The sequence below is a fragment of the Neoarius graeffei genome, chromosome 8 (assembly GCF_027579695.1).
Source record: "Neoarius graeffei isolate fNeoGra1 chromosome 8, fNeoGra1.pri, whole genome shotgun sequence".
NCBI lineage: Eukaryota > Metazoa > Chordata > Actinopteri > Siluriformes > Ariidae > Neoarius > Neoarius graeffei.
In genome coordinates, this window is record NC_083576.1 from 21,854,622 (window position 1) to 21,879,077 (window position 24,456).

The 24,456-nt window shown below is 41.6% G+C and overlaps 1 protein-coding gene across 1 annotated transcript; it reads right to left on the reverse strand.

Moving 5' to 3' along the window:
- Positions 1-10,745: 10,745 nt before the first annotated feature.
- On the reverse strand, positions 10,746-16,600 carry ltc4s (leukotriene C4 synthase). Its single transcript, XM_060927419.1, has 5 exons — positions 16,412-16,600; positions 15,916-16,015; positions 15,231-15,301; positions 14,472-14,553; positions 10,746-14,381 (listed from the first exon to the last, which is right to left on the reverse strand). Exons 1-5 carry the CDS (start codon positions 16,467-16,469, stop codon positions 14,231-14,233), a joined length of 462 nt encoding a protein of 153 aa, XP_060783402.1. The 5' UTR covers positions 16,470-16,600; the 3' UTR covers positions 10,746-14,230.
- Positions 16,601-24,456: the final 7,856 nt, after the last annotated feature.

Here is a 24,456-nt window from a genome sequence, read left to right on the forward strand (position 1 = left end):
GTTAATCCTCGCCTCACCCACTCGATAATTTTGGGGACTGATTGGCCGGGATTCGGGGCATTAATGAGTCATTTAGTAAAGAGTGGGTCCTGCCGTATTTCAGCAAGGGGAGGTCCCAGTGTCGCTTTGGCGGGAGCAGCTGTCACAGAGCTGTCTACGTCATCTCCGCGTCAGAGTGAGGAGCTGCCGGCTCCTCCTCCCTCTCTCAGGGAATCCCTCGCAGATTTCCCATTAGAGCAGTCGCAAGATGAGTCTCTGCAGCATGCATTTGACCAAGTGAGAGTAATCAATGGTCGAACGCTCCAGCCAAACGCCACCCTGTCCTTCCCCTATTTTTCTATTATGAAGGATAGATTATACTGAGTGACGCAGGACACTCAGACTAAAGAACAAGTCACACAGCTCTTGATTCCAAAAAGCCGCCGGGAATTGGTATTCCAGGCGGCTCACTTTAATCCCATGGCTGGACACTTAGGGTAGGATAAAACACTAGCCCGAATAATGGCCCGGTTCTATTGGCCAGGGATTTGCGACGATGTCCGTAGGTGGTGTACGGCATGCCGCGAATGCCAGTTAGTAAATCCAGCGGCCATCCCAAAAGCGCCTTTGTGCCCTCTCCCATTAATCGAGACCCCGTTCGAAAGAATTGGGATGGATCTCGTCGGGCCATTAGATCAGTCAACACGATTGTTATTAGTTCTGGTGGACTATGCAACACGATACCCGGAAGCAGTGCCTCTTCACAATATCTCAGCACGCAGTATTGCTCTTTCGCGTCATCTCCCGAGTTGGAATCCCGAAAGAAATTCTGCCTGATCAAGGCACCTCATTTATGTCAAGAACAATGAACGAACTTTATGGGTTATTAGGTATTAAGCCGATCCACACCAGCGTTTATCACCCACAAACGGACGGTTTAGTCGAACGATTCAATCGCACCCTCAAAAATATAATTAAGAAATTCGTAAGCGAGGAGGCACGTAATTGGGATAAATGGCTTGAACCCTTGTTGTTTGCAGTGCGAGAGGTCCCACAAGCCTCCACGGGGTTCTCCCCATTCGAATTGTTATATGGGCGTAAGCCGCGCGGCATTTTAGACGTGCTGGAGAAAATTGGGAGGAGGGACCTTCACCAAGTAAAAATGTAATTCAATACATTATTGACCTGCGCGCAAAACTCCACACACTCACGCACCTAACCCAGGAGAATTTGCGGCAGGCCCAAGAACGGCAAACCCGCCTGTACGACAAGGGTATGCGCCTTAGGGAGTTCGCACCGGGAGATAAAGTACTCGTACTGTTGCCCACATCAAGCTCCAAATTAATCACCAAGTGGCAAGGACCCTTTGAGGTCACACGGCGAGTCGGGGACGTCGACTATGAGGTGAGGCGAATGGACAGGGGTGGGGCGCTACAGATTTACCACCTCAATCTACTCAAACTCTGGAATGAGGAGGTCCCCGTGGCATTGGTGTTGGTGGTTCCAGAGAAGGCAGAGCTGGGGCCGGAGGTTCAAAAGGGAGCATTGGCATCGCGTACCTCTCCAGTCCCCTGTGGAGACCACCTCTCCCCGACACAACTCGTGGAGGTTGCCCAGTTGCAGACCAAATTTTCGGACGTGTTCTCGCCCCTGCCCGGCCGCACCGACCTCATAGAGCACCACATTGAGATGCCCCCGGGGGTGGTAGTGCGTAGCCACCCTTACAGGCTACCCGAACACAAGAAAAAAGTGGTTCGGGAAGAACTCGAGGCCATGCTCGAAATGGGTATCGTCGAGGAGTCCCACAGCGACTGGAGCAGCCCGGTGGTCTTGGTACCCAAGGCCGATGGGTCGGTCCGGTTCTGTGTAGACTATAGAAAAGTCAACGCGGTGTCTAAATTCGACGCGTACCCAATGCCTCGTATTGATGAGTTGCTTGATCGACTAGGCACGGCTCACTTTTACTCGACACTGAATTTGGCAAAGGGTTATTGGTAGATCCCCTTGACTCCATTATCCCGAGGAAAAAACGGCCTTTTCCACACCTTTCGGCTTACACCAGTTTGTCACACTTCCTTTTGGGCTGTTTGGGGCGCCCGCTATGTTTCAGCGGCTGATGGATAGGGTCCTCCTCCCCCACGCCACCTATGCTGCCACATACCTTGACAACATCATTATTTATAGTAATGACTGGCCGCAGCACCTACAACACCTGAGGGCCGTCCTTAGGTCGCTGGGGCGGGCGGGTCTCACAGCCAACCCGAAGAAGTTATTGATGACTTTAAAATTGATGACATTAAAAAATCCCTCGACTTTCTGGGTGAAGAAATCTCTGCTGTCAGGATGCAGCAGAAGACCATCCTGGACCTGGTGGAAGAGGTCAAAGCTCTGCGGCTGTAGAACACAGAGAAGGCAAAGAGGATCGTCTTTCTCGAGAACCAAGTGGAGGAGCTGGAGCAGTACACCCAGATAAATGACATCATTGTGACTGGACTGCAGATTAAACCCCGGTCATATGCTGGAGCAGTGGCGAGAGGAGACGGAGAGGAGCAGAACGAGGAGGATGCTAACTCTGTGGAGCAACAGGTGATAGCATTCCTGCACTCCAAGGGTATAGAGGTAAAAAGCACAAACATTGAAGCATGTCACCCTCTCCCACAGAGAAGCAACACAGGCAAACCGGCTGTAATAATAAGATTTGCCAACAGAAAGTATAAGATGCAGCTGTTAAAGCAAGGGAGGAAACTGAAAGGCTCAGACGTTTTTCTGAATGAGCACTTAACAAAAAAACTACAGACATTGCAAGAAAGGCAAGACTCCTGAGGAAACACGGGAAAATCCAAAACACTTGGACACAAAACTGTAAGATATTCATAAAGCTGAAGGGATCTCCAGAAGAGGCCAAGATCCTGGTCATCCGAGATATTGGGGAACTGGACAAATTCTGAGGGAGCCAATCAAAGTAATTTACAATCATGACACAAGGATTGGACACTGGACACAAGAACTGGACACTTTCCTTTATACTGAGCATAAAACACAAGATATGGAAAATAATATTGATCCGGAAAATAATCTTTTCAGCAACATCAATATCAGCTGACGGTATTATACTGAAAATCAATACAGTGCAACGATCAGAGAAGGAAATAAGATATCAGTTATTCATTTCAATACGAGAAGTCTGTATGCCAATTTCCATAAAATGAAGGAATATCTCAGTCAATTCAATACTCCATTCAATATAATAGCCATATCAGAAACTTGGATCAATGATGAGATGGGAGTAGATTTTGAGCTGAACGGGTATGAATTTAATTATATAAACAGAAAAAACAAAAGAGGAGGGGGAGTGGCAATATATGTTGATAATAGTTTGGAATATAAAATTAATAATAAAATGATGGTAGCTGTTGATGATTGGATGGAGTGTATTACAGTAGAAATATGTTGTGAAAAAATGAAAAATATAACGGTGAGCTGTATATACAGATCTCCTGGATCAAGCATAGAAGTTTTTATAGATTGGATGGAAAGTATGTTTATAAAATCAACACAGAAGGTCACGTACATCTGTGGTGATTTTAACATCGACCTCTTAAATCATAAAAAACATAAAATGACAGAAGAGTTCATTAACTCAATGTTCAGTATGGGACTGTATCCAACTATTACCAGACCAAGCAGGATCACTTCTCACAGCACTACTATAATAGATAATATATTTACTAATATCCTGGAAAATAATAGAGTGGACTACTATTAACAGATATCAGTGACCACCTACCTATTTTTAATGTATATTACTGTAATTATAGCAAGAAAAAGGATACTAAAAATTATAAATATATAAGAGTGAAAACTGAAGAAACCATGATTGCACTAAAAAATGACTTAATGATACAGGACTGGAATGTAGTTTATAAAGAAAAAGATGTTGATAAAGCATATGAGGAATTTTTAATAATATTCAATGAACTATATAATAAAAATTGTCCTATAAAGAAATACAATGATATACATAAATATACAAATAGTCCATGGGTCACCAAGGGGCTACAAAATGCCTGCAAAAAGAAAAATATATTATACAGACAATTCTTAAAGCATCGAACTATAGAGGCAGAGTAAAAATATAAAAAATATAAAAATAAATTAACTAATATTATGAGGATATGTAAGAAAGACTATTATAATAAATTAGTGGAGAAAAATAAAAACAAAGGTATATGGACTGTACTAAATGGTATTGTGAGAAATGGATCCAGAACTACAAATTACCCGGAGTACTACACTGAAAATGATAAGATCATAAAAAATATGGAGGATGTGGTGAATGGTTTTAACCAGTTCTTTGTAAATGTGGGACCAGATTTAGCAGCAAAAATAAAGGAACCCGAGACAACACAATGTGGGGACATAGAAGATATGGGGGACAGAAATCCAAGTACAATTTTTCTAACTGCAACTGATGAGGAAGAAATTATCCAAATTGTAAGAAAATGTAAAAACAAAACCTCTGCAGACTGGAATGATATAGACTGTTAACAGTAAAGACAGTTATTGAGGGAATTGTGAAACCACTCACCCACATCTGCAATTTATCTTTTCAATCAGGTACATTTCCAGACAAAATGAAAATTGCAAAAGTGATACCATTGTTTAAAACCGGAGATAGACACCATTTCACAAACTACAGGCCTGTTTCTTTACTCCCCCAATTCTCCAAAATACTCGAAAAACTTTTTTCAGATAGACTGGACAAATTCATTGAAAAACACAACCTCCTTACAGACAGTCAATATGGATTCAGAACGGACAGATCAACATCGATGGCACTAATGGAACTAATAGAGGAAATCACAAAATGTATAGACAATAAAAAAATAGCAATTGGAGTATTTGTGGACCTAAAAAAAAGCATTTGATACCATTGATCATAGTATATTATTAAGTAAACTAGAAAAGTGTGGTGTTAGGGGAGTTGGGTGGAGCTGGCTGTCGAGCTATCTAAGAAATAGGCAATAGTTTGTGCAGATAGGTGACCATAAATCTGATTTCATGAACATTACATGCGGGGTACCACAGGGGTCAATATTAGGTCCAAAATTATTCATATTATATATTAATGACATATGTAGAATTTTGCGAGTACTGAAATTTGTTTTGTTTGCAGATGACACCAATATTTTTTGTTCCGGTGAGAATTTGCAGCAGACTTTAGAGACAATCACAACTGAAATAAATAAACTAAAACTATGATTTGACAAAAATAAATTATCATTAAATCTAAGCAAAACAAAGATCATGTTGTTTGGGAGACAAAAAATAGATTGTAATGTAGAATTGATAATAGACAATACTAAAATAGAAATGGTACAGGAAATTAAATTTCTTGGTGTGATTTTGGATCATAAAGTCTGCTGGAAACCTCATGTAGGACACGTACGAGCAAAACTGGCAAAGTGCTCGGCAATTCTGTGGAAAACAAAACATATTCTTGATTGCAAATCTTTACATACTCTATATTACTCATTATTTTTGCCATATCTGACTTATTGTGTCGAAGTCTGGGGAAACACCTACAAAACCACTCTGCAGCCGATATGTACAATACAGAAAAGAGCAATAAGGACAATAAACAAAACAGGAAACAGAGATCACACAAACTCACTATTCATAAAATCACACATGTTGAAATTTATGGATCTGGTCAAATTCAGAACAGCACAAATAATGTATAAAGCGAGAAATAATCTATTGCCAAAAAATATATAAGGAATGTTTAGTGAGAGAGAGGGGGGATATAATCTAAGGGGAGACCTAAATTTAAAAAAAAAACCAAAGGTTCGAACAAATATGAAAAACATGTGCGTATCGAGCTGTGGGGTGACCTTATGGAACAGACTGGAGACAGAAAAAAAACAAAGTGCAAATATAAATCTGTTTAAAAAAAGGTACAAAAAATATTTTTAAACAAGTATTTAGAAGAGGAAGTATGTCAACAGAGGATGATGAGGGATAAATAGAATAGAGTTGATTGTTATATTAGAACTAACTTAGTATATGGTATATATGGTATATATTTATTTATGGGGATAGTTTATATATTCATATTTACAGGGATAGGTATGTAGTAGATATTTATTTTTGTAATTATATATTTATATAGATATTTATGAAGTGTATATATGGTATATAGTATATATTTTTTGTAATTATATATTTATATAGATATTCATGAAGTGTGTATATATGGTATATATTTTTATAGGTGTATTAATGAAGTTTGGATTTCGGGGTAGTTAAAAAGGGGTGAGAAACTAAAAAAGTATTGTACTTCTTCCCACTCCTTTTTCAAACAATGTGCAGTGTATTGTAATGTCTTAGCTCTTTATGTATTTTATTTATTAATTTTTTTGTCACTTTCTTGTTTTCTTTCTTTTGTATGTACAAATAGTTACATTTTTTTTATACATGTTCAAAATAAAAATAAATTCAAATTCAAAAATTCAAAGTGTGTGATTGGGCGGGTGGAAGTACGGTATCTGGGCTTCCACTTGGGCAATGGGCAGGTGCATCCCCAAATTAACAAGACTGCAGCGATTGCGGTCTGCACGAGGCCCAAGACCAAAAAGGGGGTGAGACGGTTCCTGGGGCTGGCTGGCTATTATCGTAGGTTTATACCTAATTATTCGGACGTCACCAGCCCACTGACTGATCTCACTAAAAAGGGGGCACCAGATCCGGTCCAGTGGATGGAGCAATGCCAGCGGGCTTTTTCTGAGGTAAAGGCTGTACTGGGGGGGGGGCCACTGTTACACTCCCCTGACTTTTCTCTCCCTTTTATATTGCAGACGGACGCGTCGGACAGAGGGCTGGGGGCTGTTTTGTCACAGGAGGTGGAGGGGGAGGATCGCCCAGTGCTGTACATAAGTCGAAAGCTGTCAGTGCATGAGGGGCGCTACAGCACCATAGAGAAGGAGTGCCTGGCCATCAAGTGGACGGTCCTTGCCCTCCATTACTACCTGCTGGGACGCCCTTTCACCCTCTGTTCGGACCACGCGCCCCTCCAGTGGCTCCACCGCATGAAGGATGCCAACGCACGGATCACCCGTTGGTATCTGGTACTCCAACCCTTTAACTTCAAGGTGGTCCACAGGCCGGGGGTGCAGATGGTCGTGGCGGACTTCCTCTCCCGTCAAGGGGGGGGAGTCGGCTGCAGGCCGGATGGCTGCCCGGCCTGAGTTGGGCAGTGGGGGTATGTGGCAGTGGGGGCGTGGTCAAGCGTCGGTCTGTGACTGGAGGGCGGAGTCAGGGAAGGTAAGTGGCAGAATCACTACACCTGATGTGAATTAACCTGTGTTTGTGTGTCTTCCCAGCAACCACGCCCTATATAAGGAGAGAGAGGGCAGAGGAAGGGAGCTCTCTCCCGCACCAGATGACTTGTGTGTGTGTGTGTGTGTGGCTGGGAGAGTATGTGCTCGTACTTCTGTGCTCCACCCACCCATTCTGACTTCTACACAAAGTTTGCTTCTTTACTTGTGCACTACCGCCAGGCTAATGTAAGGTGACCAGATTTCTGAGAAGAAAATCAGGGACATTTTCAGTTCGGGGGTGACAAGATCATTAAAATATCTAATGTTTTCATCTTTGTAATAAAAAGGGGGGGGAATGATGACATTTCTGTTTTTCATGTATTTTGATCATGCATTGCATAAAAAGTGGGATTTTCCTTAGTGAGTGCACTGTAGGCCGATTCTGCAACTGCTTTAGGTTAACATTAAAGACAATGTGAAAATCCCTCAGCTGGCCTGGAAATGCCTTGGTATTCCCCCGGAAGAACTGGTGGAGGTGGCTGGAGAGAGGGAAGCCTGGGCAGCTCTGCTTAGGCTGCTACCCCCACGACCTGGACCTGGATAAGCGGTAGAAGATGGATGGATGGATGGATGGATGGATGGATGGATGGATGGATGGATGGATGGATGGATGGAGAAAATCTCTGGTATGGGTACATAGTTTAGATTTATACACATCACAACAAATTATACAAATTACTGACACTTTGGTAACATTACCATAAGCCTACAGCTTTACATAGCCAGCTACTCTGTGGGATAACACACCAATTTGTGTGCAAGTCAGCTTATGCCATTGAACTGTTACAATTTAACTTCAGCTGGATTTCTGTGACAGCAACGCTACTTCTAGCAACAACTTCAGCTGACTGATTGGCGCTGCACTGAGCTTTCTCCTGCTTCCATCTGCCGCAGTAGGCTAAGGTTTGTTAGGTCAACTGCTACAACTCACTACAGTGTGACAAGAAATGTTATGTCATATACAACATCACAAAATGTAGCTTACACAATTTAACAACTAAGGCCTATAAGAAAAGACTATGGTTCACCTGTCCAGGAGCAGATGAAGCAATCTGTCAAAGCTGAATGAATGACTTTAGTTTAGGCAAAGATTCTGGCGTTTTGCTAAAAAGTTGTTCCTCAGCTCCACCAATCAAAATACTGGAAAGGCTATTGCCAGAGGTGTTCCAGGGATGGATCGAGAGGCCCCTGGAAGCTCTGCAGTTTTTAAATGCCCGGAGATGCATTTTGAGCTGTCAGAGACATGTTGTAAATGAAATCTCTTAAAGAAAATTACAGTATCAAAAATATGTTTTAAAAGTATAAACTTTCAAAACCATTTTATTAGTCACTGAAAATGATAATGTCAGAGTTGCAGGTATATGCGTAGAACATAATTACAACTGATATATGGTAATATTTATGAAAGTTGCATATATAATGAATTACCACGACACTACAGTGTACACGGACCACAAAACACCTTATATCAATAAATTACTATTTCAGCAATTGCAATCTGAGCTCCTGCTCAGGACATCCAGTGAATATACCCAGGTAAACTGAGGGAATGTAAGTGGCCACTTAAGACAGAGCTTAATACCGAGATAACTATAAACAAAGACTGCAAGAGTTGCATGTCTATAAAACAAAGTCAGTAACTGCAGTCTGAGCTCCTGAGTCTAAAAGACTGAGAGAACGATACAATGATTGTGTGAGTTGCATGTGAACAAGTTCTATAATAAGTCTTAGTTCCCAAGACTCAGTGGATTTCAGACAGATTTTCTTCAGAGCCATTGAAAAAAAAAATCAACATCTCTCACAGACCTATCCAGCCGCTGTTGTAAAAATCAAAGTGAGGCTCACCCCCCCCCAAAACGGCACGTGTACCATGTACATACACAGGGTATAGTGAGTACAGGGATACCCTATTAATGAACATGAGCAGTAGCCAGACAGCTGACACGTGTGTGTACGCAGTAAGCCTGCTGCAGCGTCTTATCATTTTTGGCTTGTGAACGTGTGTGTTAACGATACCATAAACATAAAAGGATGGCATACACCCTTTACATGTAGTCTACAGTGCAGTCCAGGAACACAGTATGTTATTATGTAGATGCATGAAGTTCCCGTGCCCTGTTAAAATCCAACAGGACTTGCCCAGCTTGCTTTTCAATGCATTTGTGTCACGAGCGAAAAAACCTAAGCTAGGACCTACTAGAGTGGCGGCTATAATTATCAACACCTTAACGATCTTTTGGCCATTACAAAAGCAGAAAAGACTTTCAATACATAAATTGTGCATGAATAATTACTCAAACTTCCACTGGAAAAAAAAATGAGTTGATTCCTGATTACTTAGCGTATCAGATCATGTGACACCGTTCCACAATTATCAACACCTTTGTCCACAGTTATTGACACTGTTCCACATCCAGATGATTAGTGATAAAAAATAATCTTTATGTGGTATTAACAAAACAGTTTTTATTTTAAATTTGTTTTACATAGACTTATATTTAGTACAAAATATCTTTTATATAAATATATCGATATCGGTGCTTACGTAAATGAGCAAGTAATTCTAATGTTTGTAAACAAATGAACTGATAATATTTAACCTGTATCAGAAAATCTTTTTGTTCCACTTTCTAAGTATTTTGGTAGATCATATTTTGTTAATCAATCATTCGTTGTTGTTTGTATTAATTTCTAGTTTTGTAGTTTACCAGTAGGCGGCACGGTGGTGTAGTGGTTAGCGCTGTCGCCTCACAGCAAGAAGGTCCGGGTTCAAGCCCCGTGGTCGGCGAGGGCCTTTCTGTGTGGAGTTTGCATGTTCTCCCCGTGTCCGCGTGGGTTTCCTCCGGGTGCTCCGGTTTCCCCCACAGTCCAAAGACATGCAGGTTAGGTTAACTGGTGACTCTAAATTGACCGTAGGTGTGAATGTGAGTGTGAATGGTTGTCTGTGTCTATGTGTCAGCCCTGTGATGACCTGGCGACTTGTCCAGGGTGTACCCCGCCTTTCGCCCGTAGTCAGCTGGGATAGGCTCCAGCTTGCCTGCGACCCTGTAGAACAGGATAAAGCGGCTAGAGATAATGAGATGAGTTTACCAGTAAATGTCAAAATGCAATTGACATTGTAACCACATAAAAATCCAGGTCAAAGGTTGCATGTCATTCCTCAAATCAAAATATAAAATGTCGACTGATATTGTAATATGTGGTAGATATTTACAACAAACTGTAAAAAATATTTTCTGAATGGAATAGAAAAATCTGAGTATTTCAAGCATGTAATTTTTTTTTTTTATATGTGAAGAATTTAATTCTGGTCTAATTCTATTTATTGCAATCGTATTCCAAATACTCCATAAGCATTCCATTCTGTTATGAATCAGAAAAAAAAAATTATAAAATCACAGCACTTTTATTTTTTTAAAGGACCTCATCTACTTCAACAGTGTTACACAAAGATCAATCCATAACAGTTGTAAATGTCACTTAATTCCACAGGGTGTCGATAATGGTGGACACCGGTGAAAGTGATCACTATTATCGACACCTCATGTGACTTCTCAAATGCGCATTTGGATACAAAATGGCGATTATCAAATGAAAGAGTAAGAAATAAAGTAGGTTTCAACAAGGAAATCATGAAATATCGGTGAATTTGATAAGTAAAAACATGTCCATGATCTTTCCACCATGCTTACCTGCGATGATAATGTTTTCCTCGAATTGCTGATTGTGCTAAAAAAAATTCCATCTCAGGTAACGAGCTGTGTCATCAGACAACAAGATCAAAGGCTGAGGCAGGTCTTCCGGTTGATTAATTAACCAATAATAACTGTTGTAACTGAAACTCACCTTTGTAAAATTGTTTTTTATTGGTAAATCTGAAAAGGTGTCGATAATTATGGACTGTAAATAATTGTAGCTGCCACAAAGAGCCTTGACCTCAACCCCACTGAACACTTTTGGGATGAACTGGAAAGCCGACTGAGCCCAAGGCCTTCTCACCTAATATCAGTACCTGGTTTAAATAAAACTCTAGTTTCTGAATAAACACAAATCCCCACTCGCTCCAAAGTCTAAAGCCTTCCCAGATGAATGGAGGTGATGACAAAAGCAAAGCAGGGACTACATTTAGAATGGGTAATTCTAATGTGTAATATTCATTTTTGTAGCAATAACTTCAACAGGAACTTGTACAGTAGACATTTCACATAATCGGATTAAAATTGTGCAATCTCCAGTGTCTGTTCTTTGTTAACCATCATAGCTGTAACTTTAAGCTCCATTAAGTAGACACAGGAAAGTATTCAAGATCAAGGGTTTCTGGGGTTTCATGCAAACATCACAAGCTGGTTTTTCATCTTATTAACTTAACAAAAGAGAACTAAAAAGGCTAGTGAGGAAATGGCAGTTTACTACTTCTACAATGTACACTCACTGGCCACTTTATTAGGAACATCCATCCACCTGCTGTTTGATGCAATTCTCTAATCAGCCGATCCCTTGACAGCAGCACAATGCATAAAATCATGCAGATACAAATCAAAAGCAGTTAATGTTCACTTCAAACATCAGAATGGGAAAAATTGTGATCTCAAAGTGTGACTTTCACTGTGGCATGGGTGTTGGTGCCAGATGGACTGCTTTGAGTATTTCAGAAACTGCTGATCTCCTGGGGTTTTCACACACAACAGTCTCTAGAGTTTACACAGAATGGTGAGAAAAAGAAAAAAACATTGAATAAGTGAGCGACAGTTCTGTGGGTGGAAATGTATTGCTGATAAGCGAGGTCAGAAGAAAATGACCAGATTGGTTCGAGCTTCTAGGAAGGATATAGTAACTCATATAATCACTCTTTACAGCCGTGTTGAGCAGAAAAAGCATCTCAGCATGCAACAGCAGAAGACCACATTGGGTTCCACTTCCGCCATCAAATCAATAGCACTGGTACAAGAGGGGAAACTCACACTTAAGGACAAGCTGTTAGAAAATAATTGGGGGTTTTTGGTTTGTAATTCTTGTACATATCAGGCTGTATCCCTCCACCCTATCACTGATTATTTTCCTATTCCATCACACCCCAAGTATTTATTCATTATTTAAACTGACAAACTAATACAGGAAAAATGATAGAAAACAAAAGTCTGATGTATTTAAAAGAAAAAAAAATCAAAATCCCCCATGCATGTATTACTCTTTATTAACTTTCTTTCTTACAATAAATTCTTATACACTCCATCAAGGAAGTAATTAAAGGAGATACGCAGAACCATGGCCTCACTTTTTGTTTATAAATGCCTTGAGACCTCAAGAATGGCACAGGAATAGTTTTAAGCGTGAACAATAAATCTAATATAGTAATTTTTATGATTAAAATGATTCCTATAGGTAGCAGTCTGAGTGAATGACCTTGACATCTGTGACGTCGTCACCACAGGAAGGCTATCGGTCTCATCGCCATTTCCGCTATGCTAAAACACAGAGCTGACTGCAACTTCGAGCCTCCATTTTGAGCTAATTTATCGTCATGCCATGTAGATGTGTTGCTGGTGGGTGCAGCAACATGACAGAAGGTGGATTTACATTGCATTCATGGCCCAAGAATGTTCAAACTGCAAAGATTTAGACGCGTTTTGCGAGAAGTTCACGGGCACATTGGGCGCCTACAAAATGGTCTCTCCTCTGCTCTGCACATTTTACTGAAGACTCGTACAAGACCTCTGATCTATTGAGGAGCATTGGCTATAAGCCCTTATTGAAAGAGGGTGCAGTACCAACAATGAAAGGAAAAGAAAACTACAAGAAAAGGAAAGTAAGTTAAGTTGCACCAGTTCTCCTGGAGTGTGAGCCGAGGGTTGTTGCTAAAACCCGGAATGGAACGGGACGGGACATATTATCGCTCAAGCAGTGACCTCCCCACGGTTGTTGCTAAAACCGGTGATGTCCTGTCCCATCCTGGGTTTTAGTAATTGCCTGAGCCGAGCAATAATGGTGGAGTACTCAGTATGGAGAAAATGGAGAATGAGTGGACCAGCCGTCTGATTTCTCTGTTGGATATGCTTGCCTCGGCAGCAATATCTTGCCCTTACGTGGAAGAAGCGAATGAACGGAGAACTGAACGAACAACTGAAAGTCAGATTGTTTCAAAACAATCGGCTACAAGGTCGTCCTTCAAGAAGCGAGAACTCAGATGGGTAAGATGTGAAGATCATCATTTGGATACAAAACAACACCACTCATTGTTTACATGCATTTAGATTAATACATGTAACTTGTATTGTGTATTTAAGTTACCGGTATAAGATTATTTAATTTGCTTTAGAATGTGATTGTCTCAGTTCATCTGATTATTTAATGAGCCTTTTACTTTTTATCAGTGAAAATGCATGCATGTACATGTATGTTGCATAAGTTATAACACCGATCCTGTTTTAATGAGAGTCAACCCACAATCAATGAAGTCAAATCAGTCTTAGTTGAGCAAGTCGGTAACGCTATTTCTTACTTTCACCATTAATTTTTATTTATATGACTTTGGTCTATAGCTGTCAAAAGGCCTCAGCCTTAAAACCAGTTCCTGCTGTGATGTCACACACTCAGGGCTGGCTGGCTCAGCAGGACAGCTCGATTGCCAACTTTGCGGTTGATTTTAACTCTCAAAAATATATTGTTTTATTCCCATTTATGCAGCATACAAGAGTCGAGGATGGAGATACTATCCACTCAGAAATTTATTTAAAAATAAAGGTTCTGCGCATCTCCTTTAAGGAGAACTGTGAAAATAATTGAACACACAATGGTAGGTTCTGCGTATTTAGCATATTGGAGCCAGTGGTTTCTAAAATAATAGGCTGAAATGAGTTTTCCAATGCCGGTGTTCACTCGAGCTGATTCAGGCCGAGCACCTCACACAGTGAGCTGAACAGATCCACACCCAAATACAGCCGGCTCATACAGCAGAACACGCCAAGGGCCGATAGGATGATCAGCCCCCACTGCACCTTTGCCACGAAGTATAGAGGGGCCAGTCTGAGACAGAGATGGGTACAGCCATCATGTGAAATTTCATACCAATACACAATAAATATATCTTATCAACAGACGGCCATAATCCTATACCTTCCCTGTGCAGACTCTGCATATCCATGGAAGTACTGATATCGTCCATAAATGTACAGGAACCCAAGGAAAGCAGACAGAGCTAGAGAATTTAAGAGTTTAAAAATAAAGCTTACACTCAGTATGTAAATGCTTCATTTATCATTAAACAGCATCAGGAGGAAAAAAAGTACCAAACTGTACTTTTCCTTGTTGTCGTAGTGGTGCTGTAAAGGATCCAATGTGTTGGTTTAATAGCTTTAATATCGACAGTATCTTCAACATAGGAAGGTACATGTGATTTACCTTTAATTGTCTTTTAAAGAGAAGCTTTAAAAAGGCACAAGAGTGGTCCCTCAGGTCCAATTATTCACCTTGATCCCCCCTCCCAACTATACTATATACTCCCTTTTCAAAGTACCCTAAAGACGTACTCTCGATGGTACCATGTAGGCAACAAGGAAAAGTACCTTTATTTCTGAGTGTCAAGAGTCCATTATGATGTAAAGCTTCCCAAAATGATTGAGAAACTGCAGGGATGATCAGCAAACTGTTTCTTCCTGCCTTTTTCTAAAACTTCTCATCAGTGCACAGTATCAAAACTAATTAGACTTCCTGTAAGGTGTACACTGACGCATTAGTGCAGAAACCTGTACCCTATTTTGCATTCGTCATAAAAAGTTTTTGTTTTCATGCAAATACCAGATGCCATGTTATGTTGTGACATGAGGCATAATTGCAGTCATTTCCCTTCTCTTTCAGCTGTTTTAAGTTGCTTACCTTGACTAAAGAAAAGTCCAGCCACCCAAAGCGTAATCACGAATAATGGGAAATATTCAGAACAATTTGCTCTGCAAATAAAACAGGAAAAGCATTCAGAATGTAGACAATTCAATACAGTTATGACAAAACAATGATATCGCAAAATGCATGGAAATCAGCCTAAGAGGCATGTTTGAGTGGGGACCAAATGCCAGCACATGAACATCTAATAGCTTTGGCCTTGTTTGGACATTTGATGTGGTCACCACAAAGGTAAATTGCTTTTGTCCTCCAAAAACTGGCAGGTTTTACTTTTTTTGGGGGGTGCTAAAGGTTTCCTTTTGGATGCTAAGTCTAAGAGTCAAAATTTGGTATAAGTGTAGCATTAATAACTAGAAAAGCACCCGGAGAGCGCAGACCTTCGCCAAGAATCCTTTAAAAAAAATCCGGGATCCAGAAGGTGATCCGGATCACCGCCAAAATTTAATGGATTGTTACTTGTGCCCAGTCACACCTCTGGAAAAAATTTCAGAGCAATCCATTCATTACTTTTTCCGTAATGTTGCTAACAGACAAACCAACAAACAAACAAACAAACCAACGCTACCGAAAACATAACCTCCTTGGTGGAGGTAATAATTAATGTCAATGGAAAGTCCTCACAAAGACTATAAGACTGTTTATACACACAAAAGTCACTCACTGTGCTCTGAAGGTCCTCTCAAAATCGGGATGCCCCGTGGTGGCCGGAGGGGGGACGGAGTATTTGCGTCGAGCATAGATCACCTGCAAGGAAAAGTATGCTGGCAGAGACAGAGAGAGTCATAAAGCCTTCATATTCTATGAATAGACAAATAAATGTATATGCATCAGAAAAACATTCAAAGCACATTCACATATCTGTTTCTTGTCAAAAACTAATGTTGAAAAGCTGTTGGGTTTTTGTTTTTTTTAAGCGCTTATGAAGTGACGTGGTTGTTTTTGAGGAATGCATAGCCACCAATTAATATTAATCAGACTACTCATGGACCTTTAATTAGCTTTTACACTACCTGTCCCTTTATATACAAGGAACAATGTGCAGTTGAGTTTCTCCTGAGTGCAGGGGTGAAAAATGTCAGTGACTCAAGCATGTCTTGTGTTCCCAAGAGTCATTATTCATTAGTCATTATTTAAGGTGTAGATGGAGTTTTTCCTACCTTGCTCCAGCACTCCAAGCACTGTAACAGCGGCAACACACACCACCTGGTCAAGCATACTTCAGCAGAAATGCACAACAGGCCAGATAACCGATCTTCTACACTGCCCTTCCTATCCTAGCACTACCTAATCCACATGTAGGCGGAGGTCAGAGCTGAACAGGTCCCAGTGTAAGTTGTAAGCATGCATGAACGCACATGCACACCCACACTTGTATTGAAGAGGAAGTGTCTCCTGTAGAGGTTTATAAGCACACGTTCATTAGTTGTTTGGGAAAAGATTATTAAAGGGTACTTTTTTCCTGATGGACACTACAAAACATTTCTGGAAAATGCTCTGGATAAGCAGATCTGATAAATTCAGAAAATGGAAAGATAAGAGATTGTTATACAGTCAAGCCGGCAAGTCTGCACACCCCTTTCACCTTCATGTTTTATTACATTACAGACTTATTCTACAATAGATTGAGTTCATTTTTTGTCACAAAATTCTACACAGAATAGCCCATAATGACAAAGTGAAAGCAGGTTTTTAGAAAATATGCAATTTTATTTGACTGACAAAAATCAGTTATTTAGGGGTTACATATCTGTACATACCCTTAGCCTAAAACTTGGTTGATGCAACTTTGGCAGCAATTACAGCTTTAAGGCATCTTGGGAAAGAAGCTACAAGCTTGGCACACTTGTTTCTGGACATTTTTGCCCATTCCTCTTGACAGATTCTTGTAAGCTCCGTCAGGTTGGATGGGGAGCACACAACCATTTTCAGCTCCTTCCACAGATGTTCAATTGGATTCAGGTCTGGGCTCTGGCTGGGCCACTCAAGGACATTCACAGACTTTCTCCGAAGCCACTCCTTTGTTTTCTTGGCTGTGTGCTTCGGGTCGTTGTCATGTTGGAAGGTAAACCTTCGCCCCAGTCTGAGGTCCAGAGCGCTCTGGAGCAGGTTTTCTTCAAGGATCTCTATGTACTTAGCTACATTCATCTTTCCCTCCATCAAGACTAGTTGCCCCGGGGGCGTCGTGGCTCAGGTGGTTAAGGCGCCATACCATGAATGCGGGCGACCCGAGTTCGATTCCGGCCCGAGGTCATTTCCCGATCCCTTCCCGTCTCTCTCTCTCCCGCTCATTTCCTGTCTCTACACTGTCCTATCCAATAAAAGGTGCAAAAAGCCCAAAAAAAATATCTTTAAAAAAGACTAGTTGCCCCGTTCCCACTGCTGAAAAACATCCCCACATCACGATGCTGCCACCGCCATGCTTCACTGTAGGGATGGCATTAGCCAGGTGATAAGCGGTGCCTGGTTTCCTCCAGACGCGATGCTTGGTGTTCAGGCCGAAGAGTTCAAAGTTGGTTTCATCAGACCAGAGAATCTTGTTTCTCATGGTTTGAGAGTCCTCTAGGTGTCTTTTGGCAAACTCCAAGTGGGCAGTCATGTGCCTTTTACTAAGGAATGGCTTTCTATGGCCACTCTACCATAAAGGCCTAATTTGTGAAGTGCTGCCTGGATGGTTGATCTTTTGAAAGGTTCTCCCATCTCCACAAGGATATGCTGGAGCTCTGGCAGAGTGACCCTCGGGTTCCTTGGATCTTGAGACTTGTGCATGCGCATTCTGTGCTACGCACTTCCTGGTTCCTGAGTTGTTTGCACTGAGTCCTTTTTTCCTGTGAGTGCTAGCGTTAATTACGAATCTTTTTTAACTTTTTTCTACAAATAATTTTCCAGTAGGTGGCACGGTGGTGTAGTGGTTAGCGCTGTCGCCTCACAGCAAGAAGGTCCGGGTTCAAGCCCCATGGCCGGTGAGGGCCTTTCTGTGTGGAGTATGCATGTTCTCCGCGTGGGTTTCCCCCACAGTCCAAAGACATGCAGGTTAGGTTAACTGGTGACTCTAAATTGACCGTAGGTGTGAGTGTGAATGGTTGTCTATGTGTCAGCCCTGTGATGACCTGGCGACTTGTCCAGGGTGTACCCCGCCTTTCGCCCGTAGTCAGCTGGGATAGGCTCCAGCTTGCCTGCGACCCTGTAGAACAGGATAAAGTGGCTAGAGATAATGAGATGAGAATTTTCCAGTATCCTCTTCATTTTTATTGTACTGTTCCTTTCCTTTTTCCATTTTTTTCTCTCTCTTTTTTCGGAAGAACACCAAGACCGGAAGCTTTCTTTTTCTTTTTTTATCTCTCCTCCTGTGTAAAGACCACAAGTGGAAGCCATCTACGTCGGATCTGCTTTAATATCAACAGATCTTTGATTAAGGTACGTGAATCTTTTCATCATGGCACACCTTCAGCTTGCTCAGTGTGCTGAGTGCAGGATGTTTAGTCATTCTTCCTCCGTCGCTAGCGATAGCTTTATTAGCTTTATTTGTGATAAGTGCAGATGAGTTAGCTCTCTGACGGAGAACATTACAGTGCTAGAAGCGCATGTCCAGGCTTTAGAGAAGGTCAGTGAGCATGAGAACAGTGTAGTTTCTGTAGGGGAAAGTCTGGATGTCCTAGGTGGAATTAGTAATCCCCCAACTCCGGCATTAGAGCCCTTACAGCAGGGCGAATGGGTGACGGCTCGGCGGCATAAGCGTAGAGCCAAAGCTACCGCTGAGGCTCACCTACGGGAGCACCACTCCTCTCCAAGTCACGTGTCAAACAGGTTTGCTCTCCTTAGTGACGCACCCGCTGAGAAACCTGAAAGAGCTGTGGTTATAGGGGACTCTATCATACGGCACGTGAAATTAGCTCAGCCTTTAGGGGCACCAGCAGCTTTAGTCAGGTGTATACCGGGAGCCAGGGTGCCGGACATAGCAGGTAATCTTAGGTTCCTAGGCAAGCACAGGTTCTCAAAGATAGTTATCCATGCAGGAGCTAATGATATATGCCTTCATCAGTCTGAGGTTACTAAGAGTAACTTTGTAGAGGTGTTTGAAGGCGATGTCCGATGCTGTAGTATGTTCTGGCCCCATCCCAATGCAACGTGGCGATATAGCTTACAGCAGGTTATGGTCACTGAACTGCTGGCTGTCCAGGTGGTGCTCTGAAAACAGTGTGGACTTTATAGATAATTGGGCTAATTTTGAGGGCACTGCTGGCCTGTTAGAGTGGGACGGTATCCATCCCACTCGGGAAGGTTCTGCTCTCATTTCCTGCAGCATAGGTCATAGTCTCAGAACAGGCCTAGTTAATTTCTGACAATCCAGAGCCAAGGCCAGGGAGCAGACGAACAGGCTAAACCGACTGTCTGCTAGCTGCACAGAGTCGTCACTCAGGGTCCACTACATTGAGACTGTGTCTGTTCCCCGGGCTAAACAAAAAGGTAGAAATTTTCAGAGAGTTTGTTCCAGTAACCTAATCAATATAAAATTAGATCATACTGACTGTACACCTGCTGCCAGCACCTTTGTTCTAAAGGTGGGGCTATTAAATATTAGATCTCTTACATCTAAAGCGCTAATGGTTAATGAACTCATTACTGATCAGAAGTTTAATGTACTTTGTTTAACTGAAACATGGATTAAGCCAAATGAATATACAGCATTAAATGAAGCGAGTCCTCCTGGATACAGTTATATACACCAGCCTCGTCAAACTAGCAGAAGAGGAGGCGTTGCAGTTATTTATAATGATTATCTAGGTGTAACACAAAAACCTGGTTATAAATTTAATACATTTGAAATTCATCATACTCATATAATGTATGTAGCCTCGAAAAATAAGTCTACCCAGTTAATTCCATTGCTTATTATTTACAGGCCCCCGTGGCCATATTCTGAGTTTCTTTTTGAATTTGCAGATTTTATCTCAGATCTGGTTATTTCCTTAGACAAAGCTTTAGTTGTCGGAGATTTTAATATTCACTTCGATAACCCAGAAGACCCTTTTAAAACAGCGTTTGTGTCCATTTTAGATTCAGTAGGGATTAATCAGAATGTCATAGGACCGACCCATAATGGTGGTCACACCCTTGATCTAATACTAACATTCAGGTTAAATGTAGACAATATAGTCATACTTCCACAGTCTGAATCAACTTCGTATTGATTATAAAATACTACTATTGACCTTTAAAGCACTGAATGGTCTCGCACCACAGTACCTGAGTGAACTTCTGGTCCTCTATGACCCACCACGCCTACTTAGATCAAAAGGTGCAGGCTATCTGCTGGTACCTCGTATAGTGAAGGCTACATCAGGGGGCAGAGCCTTTTCTTACAAAGCTCCACAGTTATGGAACAGCCTTCCAAGTAATGTTCGGGAATCAGACACAGTCTCAGCATTTAAGTCTAGGCTGAAAACATATCTGTTTAGTCAAGCCTTTTGTTAATGGTGTTTATGAGGTAAAGGTGTAGATCTGGAGGGTCCTCAGACATAGAGTGTTTTGGTAAACTGGGATGTATGGATGCTGTCAGTCCCCACTCGCTTGCTCACTCGAGTTTATTGATGGTGTAGTGGCTGCTGTTTTATGTCCCGGGGCTCCCTCATGCCTGTGTTACCTTCTAGCACTCCCCTTTTAGTTATGCTGTCATAGTTAGTTGCCGGAGTCCCTGCTTGTACTCAGTACAATATGTATACTGTTCCTACTTATTCAGGTGACATTGGGCATACCTAACAACCTGTGTTTTTCTCTCCCTCTCTCTCTCTCTCCCCCCAAATCTGTCCCTCTGAGTTACATGGAGTCAACAGGAAATCTTTTGGTGGAGAGGGTGGAGACCTCGACTGGCTCTCGTAGCCTGCAGGGAATCGGCCATCAGACATTCTGTCGCATGTCCCAGACCTGGTGAAATGTAACTGAATTGTCTAGGCCAGCCCTAAGGGTCCCATCTGCATTGGCCTGCACTCACTCTGATCTATAATTCCAACTGTCTCATTGCTGAGGAGTGTGCTCCCATCACCCAATCAAGCATCCAGCCAGAGCAGGTCATGATATTTTTTAACCATATTAACATGCCATTGTTGTGTATTATGCCTGATGTCAGGACTCTCGTCTCTGCGAGCCTACCACACAGACTTAATACTTGTGTTATTTTTAGACATTGACACCTGTTACCTACACTTATTCAGGTGACACTGGGCATACCTAACAACCTGTGTTTTCTCTCCCCCCCTCCAAAAAAAAAATCTGTCCCTCTGAGTTACATGTTGGTCCTGGGATCGAGATGCTGACCTCTTCTGCTCCTTGGACCTGCTTGATCCATCTTGGTGCCCTGTGTCTGGTTGGAGTCTCATTGCATTGCTCCTGTGGAGGATGGCCCCATGAGGACAGTTGAAAGTCACACCTGGAGGACGCTCTGGACTCTTACAGTAATGCTTTTATGGCTGAGGACTACAGTTGACTTGCTAACTTTAGGACTGCAGTTGTCATGAACAGTTTTGCACTCAAGTTTCCATCAGTGAAGAGTTACATCAACGAAACTGTCTTCATGTTAAAACTGTTAATATTATAGTCATGCTGTCTGTTGTTGCCCAAATGAGGATGGGTTCCCTTCTGAGTCTGGTTCCTCTCGAGGTTTCTTGCTCATGTCGTCTGAGGGAGTTTTTCCTTGCCACTGTCACCACAGGCTTACTCACTGGGGATAGATTAGGGATAAAATTAGCTCATGTTTTAAGTCGTTCAAATTCTGTAAAGCTGCTTTGTGACAATGTTTATTGTTAAAAGTGCTATACAAATAAACTTGACTTGACTTGACTTCCTGCTCGCCTCCCTGGCCAAGGCCCGTCTTCCCCGATTGCTCAGTTTGGCCGGGCAGCCAGGTCTAGGAAGATTCTTGGTGGTTCCAAAGTTCTTCCATTTATGAATGATGGTGGCCACTGTGCTCTTTGGGACCTGTAAAGCTGCAGTAATTTTTCTGTACCCTTCTCGAGATCTATGCCTTGACACAATCCTGTTTCTGAGGTCTGCAGATAATTCCTTTTACCCCATGGCTTGGAGTTTGCTCTGACATGCACTGTCAACTGTGGGACCTTGTATAGGCAGGTGTTGGCAATCCCTAATTATGTCCAAGCAACTGAATTTACCACAGGTAGACTCCAATTAAGTTGTAGAAACATTTCAAGCAGTATCAGTGTAAACAAACTGCACCTCAGCTCACTTTTGGGTTTCATGTCAATATATATTTTACATTTTCATTTTTAATAAATTAGCACAAATGTCTAAAAACCTGCTTTCACTTTGCCATTGTGGGCTATTTTGTGCAGAATTTTGTGACAAAAAAGGAACTCAATCTATTGTAGAATAAGTCTGTAACGTAAATAAAACATGGAGAGGGTGAAAGAGGTGTGCAGACTTTCTGGCTTGACTGTACAAACAGGACACTTTTTTGGTGGAATAAAAACATGTATTCTATTCCCTTCTTGTGGGTTTCATTTATTTGGTTTGATAGCATGCAATATTGAGTATATCGCTTATCCTACATGTATTACATCACTCTACCCAATGGAGAATGAGCATTGAATATGGTTTATGATACTGCATGGTTGTCAAGACAACATGATGTCACATGTTGGAGCTGATGCGAATATTACAACCCTGATTCCAAAAAAGTTGGGACAAAGTACAAATTGTAAATAAAAACGGAATGCAATAATTTACAAATCTCAAAAACTGATTGTATTCACAGTAGAACATAGACAACATATCAAATGTCAAAAGTGAGACATTTTGAAATTTCATGCCAAATATTGGCTCATTTCAAATTTCATGACAGCAACACATCTCAAAAAAGTTGGGACAGGGGCAATAAGAGGCTGGAAAAGTTAAAGGTACAAAAAAGGAACAGCTGGATGACCAAATTGCAACTCATTAGGTCAACTGGCAATAGGTCATTAACATGACTGGGTATAAAAAGAGCATCTTGGAGTGGCAGCGGCTCTCAGAAGTAAAGATGGGAAGAGGATCACCAATCCCCCTAATTCTGTGCCGACAAATAGTGGAGCAATATCAGAAAGGAGTTCGACAGTGTAAAATTGCAAAGAGCTTGAACATATCATCATCTACAGTGCATAATATAATCAAAAGATTCAGAGAATCTGGAAGAATCTCTGTGCGTAAGGGTCAAGGCCGGAAAACCATACTGGGTGCCCGTGATCTTCGGGCCCTTAGACAGCACTGCATCACATACAGGCATGCTTCTGTATTGGAAATCACAAAATGGGCTCAGGAATATTTCCAGAGAACATTATCTATGAACACAATTCACCGTGCCATCCGCCGTTGCCAGCTAAAATTCTATAGTTCAAAGAAGAAGCTGTATCTAAACATGATCCAGAAGCGCAGACATATTCTCTGGGCCAAGGCTCATTTAAAATGGACTGTGGCAAAGTGGAAAACTGTTCTGTGGTCAGACGAATCAAAATGTGAAGTTCTTTATGGAAATCAGGGACGCCGTGTCATTTGGACTAAAGAGGAGAAGGACGACCCAAGTTGTTATCAGCGCTCAGTTCAGAAGCCTGCATCTCTGATGGTATGGGGTTGCATTAGTGCATGTGGCATGGGCAGCTTACGCATCTGGAAAGACACCATCAATGCTGAAAGGTATATTCAGGTTCTAGAGCAACATATGCTCCCATCCAGATGATGTCTCTTTCAGGGAAGACCTTGCATTTTCCAACATGACAATGCCAAACCACATACTGCATCAATTACAGCATCATGGCTGCATAGAAGAAGGGTCCGGGTACTGAACTGGCCAGCCTGCCGTCCAGATCTTTCACCCATAGAAAACATTTGGTGCATCATAAAACGGAAGATACGACAAAAAATACCTAAGACAGTTGAGCAACTAGAATCCTACATTAGACAAGAATGGGTTAACATTCCTATCCCTAAACTTGAGCAACTTGTCTCCTCAGTCCCCAGACGTTTACAGACTGTTGTAAAGAGAAAAGGGGATGTCTCACAGTGGTAAACATGGCCTTGTCCCAACTTTTTTGAGATGTGTTGTCATGAAATTTAAAATCACCTAATTTTTCTCTTTAAATGATAAATTTTCTCAGTTTAAACATTTGATATGTCATCTATGTTCTATTCTGAAAAAAATATGGAATTTTGAAACTTC